This window comes from Larus michahellis, chromosome 4, assembly GCF_964199755.1.
Source record: "Larus michahellis chromosome 4, bLarMic1.1, whole genome shotgun sequence".
Classification (NCBI taxonomy): Eukaryota; Metazoa; Chordata; class Aves; order Charadriiformes; family Laridae; genus Larus; species Larus michahellis.
In genome coordinates, this window is record NC_133899.1 from 53,260,458 (window position 1) to 53,272,847 (window position 12,390).

General features: G+C 46.2%; 1 protein-coding gene across 6 annotated transcripts in view; it reads right to left on the minus strand.

The window, feature by feature from the left end:
- The window catches only part of SMOC1 (SPARC related modular calcium binding 1), a 133,284-nt gene extending 128,701 nt beyond the window's left edge, over positions 1-4,583 (minus strand). For all 6 annotated transcript variants that reach the window (XM_074584836.1, XM_074584833.1, XM_074584835.1 and 3 more), the window contains exon 1: positions 4,283-4,583. In XM_074584836.1, the coding sequence (XP_074440937.1) occupies positions 4,283-4,387 (105 nt within the window). In that variant the 5' untranslated portion in view covers positions 4,388-4,583. The remainder of the gene's footprint in view (positions 1-4,282) is intronic.
- Between the last annotated feature and the right edge of the window lie 7,807 nt (positions 4,584-12,390).

The window sequence follows — 12,390 nt, forward strand, 5'->3', positions numbered from 1 at the left end:
TCTTCACAGAAGAATTAATCCTGTTCCTCAATACAGTTGTGTAATGGATAAAAAGCAAGTCAAATCAGTTTCTTTGTTATACATCAAAGAACCCAGCTGTCTAACATTAAAGGTCTAAATAGGAACAAGGAGAGGGAGAAATAATTAGTATAGCACTATGTACAACTAGAGCTTCCACTTAGGCAAGAATATCTCTCACCCAACCAAAACAGAGTATCTGTAACCAAAAGCTATTTGCCATACAGTAACAAATCTGTCCTGTCAGGGGACGCTTTTCTAAAGACTTGCCTTTGGGTACTTATTCTTTCATTAAAATGAGTCTCTCCAACAGTAAGGAAACCTAAAACATTAAAGTGCTTCAGCTGATACTTATCAGTGTAGACCTTTGCAATGCAGAGTGATGACTAAGGTCAAACCAAGAAACAAAATTCAGTCATTGAAAATCTATCCTACGTTTCACTCTTCTGTTCTAGATCTCCTTCATATGGAGCCCTCTGCTTTATATATTTATCACAGAATATTTTTATTGTATATCCTTTTCTAATTTCTTCCCACCATGAAGAACACAGTCTCCCTAATTTTAGTAGGGCATGTATAAAGACCCATGCTTTATGGAACCCTCCCAGCAGGGCTGCAGTAAGAACTGTGCAAGGAACACATACTCCTTAGCACAATCTGTGATACTGCTTGCTCCTCCAGAGGGAATGGCAAAGCTGCAGGAGCATTTTCAGCACTTTTTATCAAGGTTCTTCTTTGGGGTTCTGACTAGTAGCTGCAGCAGGGAATTCTCATTGCTCTGTAGCACTCCAGTTTACGCACTAGAATTTGTGGATATCTTCATAGTTTTACTAACTACTACCTTCCCTTTGCAACAGCACTGAAATGGAAGGTCTTCCCCCTGTCTCCAACCAGCACGCGTTCCAAAGAGGGATATGACATGCTTCCATGCATGAAACTAGGAAGAAAATTATAGTGATTACCCTTCCCTCCCCTCCCATTTCTTACTCCTCCGCAGTCACTATGGGGTACAGATCCCCAGTCTTTCAGAAATTCAAGCCTGCTCCTAGGACAGCTTCTGACTGCTGCAGTCATGTTCTGCTCCTTCTGCAAGCACCCACCATTTTTCTGTGCTATTTTTTGTCATTGCTGCCACTAACAGTTCTCTGCCATAAATGAAGTGAGTTCATAATGGTCAGGCATTATACTCTAAAAGCAGGGGACCTACATAGATCTATCTTTCTGAACTAGAAAGACAAAGGTCACCATTTATTGTCCAGATGGGGGAAAACAGAGCTTAGTGGCACAACCTATATAATCTGCTATGAAAGAGTACTGCTCAAATGCACCACACAGTAGGAGATGCAAGCGCCAGCCTAGTCAAGCTCTATCACTTTGGGGTCAAGGAGTGGAAACAGCAAGACCTGGCTTGTCGCACAACTCCAGATCTCATGCCAGCAGAGAGAAAGAGACACACAGGAAGACAATATGAATAGAAAGTAACGCCTGATTATCTTTTTCCAGAAGGCAACATCCTTCAGACAAACATTTTCCAAGTATAGTCAGTTGATCGCTTTCACAGTGGTCTTTACACCTACTAGAGTAGACGTGACTAAGCAATCATGTAACACAGCAGAAGCTTTTCTAGATTCTGTCAAGTAAGGAAACAAGTGACACAACAGTCTTGGGCAGTTGTTGTCAATACTCAGTGGGCCACAGCATATGTACAGATGTTTCCTACAGATCACTGACACTTCCCAAGTCTAAGTGATTCGTGTCACTGCTTAGAGTTTTCCTATAACAGGAAACAGAAAGCTTTGTACACTATCTTTTGAGATCCAAAAGTACCTCAGTGGGCCAGTAAATACTAGCTGCACTTGTAGTTTACCTTGGTATTCAAGTAATCATCTTGAACTAATTCACTTAGTCCAAAAGTTTGCTCCCTTACTGGCACAAGAGATGCAGATATACCTGTTTCTCTTCAATACCGTTAGTTTTCCATCATTTTCTGCAAACAGTAGCAAGCCATGCTCCTCTGCCTATGTATTCAGTGACGGTGCTGACTGCCTAGCTTAGCAGCAGCACTACAGTAGTGAGAGGGAATTCAAGGAGAAAGATCAAGAACTTGCTTCAAGCATTATTGCTGCTCATTTAAACTCATTGAGTAGGATTAAAAATTGCTGTTCACCTTTAAAAACATTTCAGCTTGCAAGTATTGTAGTTCTAGTGCTTACCATACAGAAAAGAAAATGCAAAAGGGCAAATATCACACCTAGCAAATGAACACCTACAGGATCAGACCCCAGAACTGCAACACTGATACCCCCTCCCCATCTACGGAGCGTTCCTGAGAGGAATACACTCTGGGTCACAAGTTAGTGTGAGAAACACTGTTGTAACTTGGTAATCATCATTAAAAAATTAATAATAAAGAATTTTCTTGTGTACACTGGAATCTATAGTATGGCACCTTTATACTTAATGATAACTTTACTGGCAATGTCCAGTCGCTAGAAAAGATGAAGCTCAGGGGCTTATCGTATTGATCAACATGGTTGCAAATGAGTAAACCAAACTCCCCACCTTCACATGCACTTAAGCATGACACTTAGAAGGGTGAGAAGACAGGCTTCATGAGTTAAACACCCTGGAAGTTCACAGCCTTCCATTTAAGAGCTCATAAGCTAAAACTTTAAGAAGTTAAAGCTTTAAGGTACATCTTCCTACAGAACTGTAGACATTGGTGCTCACAGCTGACACTCTCGCCCAGTCATGAAGGGAGAAATAGCAAAGTCAGAGAAACAGCAACATCAGTTCACTTAAAGCAAAAAGTAAATCAGTAGTCCTTTGTATTTGGTTTTCCACTCTTCTGAACTAGCTCCCATTCCAAAGACGACAGCACAGCAAGCAATTAACTGCCTTGTAAAGTACAGTATATAAAAGTGGCATATATGGAAGTGCAATTACGCACTAGGATCAGGATTTTTTTATTTTGTTCTTTGTTTCAATTTCTCTTCATTAAAGCATTTAGATACCAGTGCTGATGAAGGGCCCTAGTCATCCAGCCAGCCTCTTACTTATCACCTCAAAGCTCCTCTCTATTTGGTGCTACTCCAATTTTGAGGTTTATGCTTGATATTGGGTAATACAGATATATGCATAAGCACCCCATGTTTCCCCATCCCTTAATACAGGTCTCCAAGAATTTATGGCACACACTAGTTCTGATCTGCCACGTTCTAACCATTGCTGTTACACATCTGGCCGTAAAAGAGGTTACACAGCATAGCTAAACACAAGGACACCAGTGCAGCCAGTACACTTTCCATAGCTCAGAGAAGCATTTAATAGCCATCCTGTCAAACAGCATTTCTATTAAAAAACTAGAACATTGCACTAAAGTCCCTTACTGTTACACTTTGGCTGAGCAGGGATTCCAAAGACTCCTGGTCTTGCCTAACCATGATGTAAGTTAATTAGGTACTACATTTCATACCATTTCAGACTGATGGGTCAAGAATGCACGTGGTCAATGCATCCAACACGCCTGCAGAGATCAAGTTTTTCCACTCACCCAGCGCTGTGCTTTTATTGCAGCGTTGGCTGAAGAACAGCTACTGTTTTGCAGTTTTATAATTAAAAGCTCTCATGCTACTCTGTAGTGGTGCTGCAGTGGTAACATTAGCTCACTGAGAGGACCATATTTAGAAAAGATGTTGGGTTCCAGAGCAATGTAATAGTTTGGTAAGTAAAATTAACAGCCCCAGTAAGAGTCAAACATTGTCAGATTAAAAAAACAGAGCTAGACTCCTACAGGGAGAAGTCTGGGCTGAAGGCATCTAGCTTTATTGCAAGGATTCATTTAATCCCTACTTGGGAACATAAAAAAAATAAATAAATAAAAAAGGAAAAGAAAAGTCCTAGAGCAATGTGCTGGGAAGAGGGGCTACATTAAATGCAAGACGAGCAATATAAAAACACAGCCTGCCAACCTCCCCCCCTCCCTACTTCCCCCCCCACCCCCGCAATAAATACCAACAAGTTAATGCCGATGCACACACTCCGCGCATTCAGCCGGTACCCGGCTTTTCATGAGCGTGGAGGCCCCGGCGAGGGCCGGCGCCCGCGGGGAGGCGGCCCCGGGAGCGGCTGGGGCTCGGCGGCGGCCACCGCCGGGGCTTCACCTGCGGCACTGACAGGGCGCGGGGGCGGCGGGCCGGGCAACCTGCGGCGGCGACGGGGCGAGCGGCGGAAAGGCAGCCCCGCTCCGCCGGCTCACACTTACCCGGGGCCCCGTGGCTCGGTGGCCGCGACCCTGAGGCAGATGCACCAGCAGCAGCGCCAGCAGGAACGGGCGAGCCCCCGCGCTGCGACAGGCCCGCGGCACCATCCTCCCTCGTGGGGGTGGCCAGCGGCGGAGGGGCAGCGGCGGGACGGCGGAGCTCTGCGGCCACCGGAGGCGGCTCTCCCGGGCGGCCGCCCCTCAGCCCGGCGGCGGCGTGTCCGTTGGCGGGCGGCGCGCGCGGTGCCCCGGGCCGGCTCTGCCCCCTCCCGCCGCGGCAGGTTACCCGCCTCGGCCATGGGGATGCCCGTTATAAAGCCGTGGCGGGGCGGGGCCGGGCGGCACTGACTGCGGCGCGCACCTATCGCAGCGCGGCCGCCGCGGGCTGCAGCCAATGGCGGGGCGGCAGGGCCCTCCGCCCCGCCCCGCCCCGCTGCCGGCCGTGAGGCGGGCGGCGCAGGTTGGCCCCGGGCGGCGCGGTGCTGCCGGCGGCCCGGAGGGTGGCGGGCAACGTTCCCGGGCCGGCGGCACCTGGAGCGGCCGCCGCGCCCTCAGGAGCTGCAGGGGTGCCGGGCAGTCGCGGCGAGGCTGCGGGAGACGATCGGCCACTCGCCGGGGGGCTGCCGGGCCGCGCCTCTCGCCCGCCCCTGAGCCCCCCTGGGCATCCCGGGGCCCAGCACGGCGGCTGGTGCTGGAGGTGGCGGTGACAGCTGGGCCGTGCGATCGCGTCAGGACAATGAGCAAGTAAATTTGGCACAGGAAAATACCTCATGGTCCACGGACCTTCTTCCTTTGGATAGGCGCTCTTGGGCCAGGGCTGCTGTAGAAACAAGTTCGTATCTCAAGGAGCATCGTAGGTCTTCTTGTCACCTCCGTGCCAGGGCTCAAAGCATGGCTGACCCACAACCACAGAGACTGCCCATCCCCAAAGGCCTTTCCTTGCTCTCCCAAGTGCAAATGTAGCCCCATGGCCCATTGGTCTGCATTGCCTAACGAAGCCTAGACACCTTGTGGTGGAGATGTGCTTGGGGGCTTTGGTAATATATACCTTGCACCTGGAAAACCAACCCAAGATCAAGTTTGACATCTCTTGAGACAAGTCCTACAATCCCCAGATCGAATTGGGCATCTCTTGGGACAGCAAGCCCTACCATCCCCAGATCAAGTTTGACATCTCTTGAGGCAGCAAGAGTTTTCAGCCTGCCTGTGGTTCCTCGTATGTGCAAGCATAACCAGGCATTTGGTAATGGGAAGCCTGTGTAGAAAGTGAGTGTTGTGTCACAAACCGGCAAGTGGGAGCAGGAGCAGGAAAAAATGGAGATTCATCCACTGTCAGGTCTCAGTCTCTGCAGGCATGTACCTGAAAGGAGGTTGTAGCCAGGTGGGGGTCGGTCTCTTCTCCCAAGTAACAGGCGTTAGGACAAGAGGAAAGAGCCTCAAGTTGTGGCAGGGGACTTTTAGATTGGATATTAGGAAAAAATTCTTTACTGAAAGGATTGTCAAGCATTGGAACCGCCTGCCCAAGAAAGGGGTTGAGTTGCCGTCCCTGGAGGATTTTAAAAGCTGTGTAGATGTCGTGCAGAGGGACATGGTTTAGTAGTAATTTGGCAGTGCTAGTTAATGGTTGGTTGATGTTAAAGGTCTCTTCCAACCATAACGATTCTATGACTCTATGTCTGTCCAATTAGGAGCTAAAGAGAGAGCAGCACCATGGCAGCGTAATGGCAGTAAGCTGTAGACCCTGAGCAATGGAGGCAGAGAGCAATGCCAAGCCTCTACCTGCTGACTGAGTGATGGAGGTGTCTTGTGAACCGGGGTGACTTGCATTTACATCAAGTCCTTAATTTTTAAATTACAATCATGAGTTTGATGGCAGGCAGAGGCCCAACATTTTGCAAAATAATATGCATGGTTGGCCACTGCTGTGCACATAATAGTGATAATAACCTTTTCGTGGGACTGTTTTGCGGTGCTCTTATGGAAACACACAAGACGTGATTTCTTCATAAAACGTATTTAACTTTCTTTACTCAGTGACCTTACAAGAGGCAATACTCAACACTTGTAAAAATTCCCTAGAGTGTATCCGCTAGGTATGGGGAGGGGCTGCTACACCCACACGAAGAACCTTGTTACACAGAAGTCATATAATTCTGGCATCTTATCAGAGCAAAGCTGGGTGTTTAGCTACAGCGGTTGCTTTAATCTTTTTTCTTTTTTTAAAAAAAGGTATTTATTTTAAAAATGCCAGTACGTAACATTTTGTCATTAGCCTAGGCAGGATAAGCAGTTTGTTACTCACACGGAGCTCTGCCAGTATTCGTTATTCTTGGCTTGCAGATCTCTCTGGAGCTCCAAACCCGGCACACCATACAAGCCTACCAATGTACCTTAGTCCTAACCCTCACCACTCTGCTATCCTGGTCCTAAGCTTTGCCAGCTCTTCTTCAATATGGCCTGCGGTATCCTCTGATTTTCCATTTCAAAGTCTCTCTGATCCACACCTGAACTTCTGCCATTCCACATGACACGAGCAGAGAGACCTTGAGGGGAAGAGAAGGGGGAGAGTAGGGAAATCTGAATATGAGTGTCCTTGTGTACATCAGGATCAGCTCTGTTGAGGTTGGACAAGTTATACAAGTGCACACCTGACATCTGTGAAAAGACAGGCAGAATCTAGTACAGTTTTGTTGAGGCAGTGATCCCACCACTGAAGTACCACATCACCTCATAGTTAAGTCTTGATTAAATTCCAGTCCAGATAACAATATCCCGCTTGCCTACATTCCCCTCTCCAATTTCATAGGGAGTTTTTTTGCATCTGACCTACTTTGTGTGATGCCTTCATGTGTTCCTTATCACTTGCACTTTAAACATGAATGTCTGTCTTTGGCGTATTTTCCATAGACAAACCCATGAATACCAGGATCTCTCTGCTATATAAATGCTCATCACTCCTGTGAAGAAATTATTGTTTTCGTATTCCCTAACAGAGAATACCAGTTACACTGAAAGCCTACCCTCCAATGCCTATGAGGCCCTGACACCAGCAGCGTCTTAACATCAAGTAAAAGTTACAGGGAGGGTCAGAAATTCCCAATAAATGAGCACTTTGACCTCTTCATGGTCAAAGCTGTTCATAACCTTGCAGCATGTACTTCCAGTCTTGACCAATATTTCCATGGCCAGGTGTTTCTCTGTAGGGACGTATGTTTCCTTTGCAGATAGTAACTGCCTCAGTGCAATAACCAGGCCAGAAGAGACTCTATAGCCTGACTTACATATTACAACCATTAAATTCCACTGAGCTGTTCTGAACCCAAAAACCTGAGCAAAGAACCATCCAGGTGGATGGAGGACATCCAGACCCAGTTTAAAGACACCAGCAAGAGAGAGAATATGTGTCTTTGTTCCAGTGGTGAATCACCTTCACCATTGAAAATGCGTGCCTAACTCTTCAGTATACTGGGCCTGGTACTCTGGTTGGTATAGGTGCACTCTACTGGTGTGTCATCTTCAAAGAAAAATCTAGGGAAATAAAACAAACTGCCCAAACTGAAAGTTTGGTGCCACTAAGTTGTCTGTTAATTCTCTCCAAGTTGTTGGCAAATGGGAAGTGCCTGCCTTGGCCATCAGTGGCATTGCAGAGATCCTGATGAGCCAAGAGGAGGCTAGTGTCTAAACGTAGGAGGAATTGGGCATCTAACCTTTTCAGTTGAGCTCTTCTGAAAATCCCTGCCATCGCTCTGAGGATGCAGTGCCAAAAGCTGTGCTGGCCCACTGCCATTTCAGTCAGCGGTGTCTCACCAGCAAAGAACTTGCCCAGGGTGTTTAACTGAAAACTACAAAGAGAGAAGAGCACGGAACTAGAAGAGTTGTTGTTCTTCATGCCCAGGCATTCGTACACTAGACCCAACATTGGGATCCTTCCGAGGAAGGTGTAAGCCCAGCTGTAATGAATTCAGCTATGCAATGCTGCTGGAGGTAGCACTGGTACCGTTGGGGCTTGTTGTGTATACCAGATACAGCCTACAACTTGCACCTCTGAAGACTTAGCCCAACATGTGCCTGTATGTGTGGATGATTAATATCTTGTTGCTATGGTGCATGCATATCATGCGTACCACCTCAAACCCATGGCACGGGACATATATATTGGTGGTCTTGACAACTCTTCAGGGAGAGCTGTTTGATTGCTTTGATTATTTGCCTCTGCATCTACTTGTCTTGTCCTCCGACAAGTTTCAGAAGATTGCTGTCCTCCTTCAAACAGTGTTGGCACCCACAACAGAACCGCCATGGGATCTGTCTGCCACAGCTTCCATCAGGGAACGTATCCCCTCTTGGACACGTTTAGCAGAAACAATTACTCACGCTTCCAATAAAGAACAATCCACTGCCTCCAAATACAAGCTAATTGCTTTTAGGGACAAAATTAATGTTAGTGGTTCGTTTTTAAGTCTGTGGATGCTACAATCACTCCTGCAGCAGCTCTAGATTTAGTTCACTTTTTGTCACAAAAGGAGTAAAGAAGAATATGGGGGATTTGCTGTGAGATTGATTGATTGTTGTAGGTTGTAATGATGCAGAACTTAGAGCTATTTTTTTGAACATCATGCCTATTGAATCATTTGGATAATTATAATCAGAGAATTATCCATTGCTGCTAGGCCTTCAGTGCTGAGAACATGCAACAGTTGGAAGAGCTATAATGACACCCCAAACCTCCATCCAAAGGTGAGTTCAGGAAAGCCCAGAATAAGACTGAAAAGCCACAGCTGAGCACACTCATGACCCTTCACAGGTTGGAATAGCAACCACAGGATAAGAGAGCCTGTGCAGTCACCCTCAAATGAGGCAGAATACAGCCAGCTTTCCCCAGCTTCTCAGACACCAGTTAATTATGGGGCCAGTGGGGAGGAGTAAGTTTGACTCACAGTGATTATGAGGCTGGGAAGTCCTTGGGTTTGAAAGGATTCACATCACAGCATACGTCAACTTTACAGTGTCACCCGGCTGTCAAGCACAGTTGCTGCTCTGGGCAAAGTAATCACACTTGTCGAGATGTAGAGACACATTGCTATTAGCATGTCTTGGGGTGTACTTGCTGAATTATGTCAACAAAAAGGAGTCTCAGCTTCTTATGAAAGCTAATTATATATATGCCTGAATGAAACCCTGTTAGTAATAGTAAGTGTGCTATTGGGCTTTTCATCCCGGAAGCTCTTTGCAGAATGTTCGCTTATAATTGAACAAAAAGCTTTGTTAAAAATATAACAGGATTGCAAGCTTGTTTCCATGAAATCCGTCTATAATCCGCCACTTCATTCATTATACTTCATATACTTCTGTGCAGAGCTTTTCTCTAGAAAGTATATTAAATTGTGTGTGTCCTGGGCTCCACTTCTTTGGTTTCCTAAAGAGTTGCTAGTACTGGTTAGCTCCTCATCACTGCCAAACCCTCACCTCTCACTAGTGCCCATCCATCTGATCCTACTACCCAGCCATACCTTCATGCCCTTACTTTATTCCACCACAGGAAGAGGCTATTGACCATACACCAGTATTATTAGGAAAACACAACAAAACAACCCAAAAAAGGAATGCAGTGAAGTGCAAGATGTAGTAAAGAGACTGTAAAGCCCATTTGAGCTTCAGTATGTTTTTTCATGGTGCTGAAGCACATACCTATTTCTAAGGATGGAACCTCTACAATGATCTGGCTGATGTTAGTCTGTAAACTGCTGGCTCCTTGAAAATGAGGGTATTCTCCTTTTTTGCCTTTTTACACTTACTTATGTTTTGCAAATTCTAGGGTATAATGTTGAGAATTGGTATGAGGCCCAATGGAGTGGTGGTGAATGATGAGCATTTATGTGGCACTGGAAAATTAGATGACTCTTCCAATAATTTAACAGATTTCTAATGTTCATTGTGCACTTTTTTCAATTTTGAGAAGTAAATATAATATCACTCCAGGCTCTAAAAAGAATGCCAATCGACAATATCTTTAACCTTTAGAATCTTTAAAAGTACTTAGGGACTTGCCAATTTTTTTTTTATTTTGAATCAGCTATGAGATTGAAGTTGGGTTGGACCCCATATGGACTCCAGAAGAGAGGAGCTCTGTTCCAACCTCATTTATCAATCTTATCAAGGCAAGGATTCTTTCTGCTCATCCTGTCTACCTGGGTGGGATAGTTGGAAAGTGGGTGGGGAAAGGAATACCTCCGCGCTGAAGTTTTGAGGAGTAGGTACTCTGGGCTGCAAATGCGAGGGAGAGCAGGTGGTGAATCTCCCATACATGAGCACTCTTTGCCCATATGGAGTGGTCTCACCATAGAAAGTGCAAAAGAAGCAGCAGGAGGGGAATCATGCCAGGGCACATGGAAGGCAGGGTCTCTTGCCCGATGTCCCCTCCATGTGATACTCCACCAGCAGATAAAACAGCAAAAAGAAGGAGGAAGCAGCTGAGGATCAGGCCCTATGGGCTCAATAAGTCATGACATTGGGATTATTTTTTGTCACTTGAGCACATATACCTCGTCTCAGAGAGATGCTCAGATGAGCAGAAGAAAGTATTTTGTGTCACAGGTTGGCACCCCTCTCATCTGCCTCCCTCCATCAGCAGTCCTTATCCTCAAAAAACTCGGAATCAGAATTGTGTCCTAAATGGCACGAAAGCAACTCAGAAATGTACTTCAGCAAAGAAGACCTGGCATCATGTTAGACACTTTTTGTCTTCCGAGTTGGAGAGCCAAAATGGTGACAAAAGAGCAGGATAGAATTCTAAGATGCCTTGATCCTGCAATTTTTCTTCAGGGACAAGAGTGTTAACTCGTTATCGGAGAGGCAAAGATTGTTTTTTCTTCCCTACCAGTTTCTTAGCGCTGATTTAGGCTTCACACTGACACCAGCAAAACTGCACTTAAATCACAGCCCTGAGAACCAGCTACGTGTATCCAAAGCTGAGCAGAGTTCAAACCTCAGCCCTGTGCTGATACAGAGTCTTTTCTGTTTTAAATTGCCCACCCACTCACTATTCCCAGCTGCCGAGCCACATAACGTTCAAAGACCACACACAAGGTGCAAGAGCAATAGGGGCCTGTTGAAAATTAAAGTGCAACAGCTTAGTCAAGAGGATAGGCTCCGGCATCACTGCCTAGAAAATGGGGGCAAGGAATGAGGACGGAAGGGCAGATGGAGACCGTGGGAGATCTGTACAGAAAGCGATGGGAATCTACAGCGGAATGTATTTTACAGAAATCCCCTACCTTCAGCTCACAGATCAACAGAGACAGAGAGCTTCCTGTATGAAGACAGGCAAGAAGCAGCTCAGAAAAGGAGGTGGTGCTTTCTAGAAGCTAGAGATGGTACTGGGGATCCCAGGGTTTGTTCTCAGCTTGGCCGTTGGCTTAATAAAAGAACATAGATCTGGTCAAAAAACCTCTCTGTGCTTTATTTCCCCCTCTTGAGCAAGTGTCAAGAAGTATAAGAGCCTCACATGAATGTTGTGCTATCTCCCACAGCCCCCGACAGACAGTAAAACTGTCAGAGAGCTCTGATTTCTTCTCCCCACTTCTGCTGCTGAAGGGACCTTGCTCTGAAAAGCGCTTGTTTGAATGCCATGTAGTAGCGTCGCCTGTTCCTCCTCATCCCATGGGTAAAAGCAAGTTACCATCGAAAACTAGGGAGGGTTGTGGTACCGCTCGGTGGTGACACAAAGACAGGAGCAGGTCAGCACTGTCACCCATCATGGCGCAACACCCCCACTTTTAAAAAAGAGTTTTAGGATTGGCAGGGTCCGAGGCAAACTGGTGAAAATCGACCTTACCCTGAACGTATCTGCTCAGACGGCCAACTTTGCAATGATTTTGCACAAAAAGAGACTGTTTACCTCAAAGCATTTTAAAAATATTCTTAAGTTTTGTCCCGTTGCTCCTATACATAACGAATGTGTGTTTATATGTTTATACATCAAGATTTTGTGCTTCGTCGCTAACCGAGCCTAAATACTTGAAGGCTGAGTCAAGCTGTACTCTAAATGTGGTCTATTTTACCCATCGCTAACTGAGACGGCTTCACTGCTGAGACAAGGCAATGTTGTAATG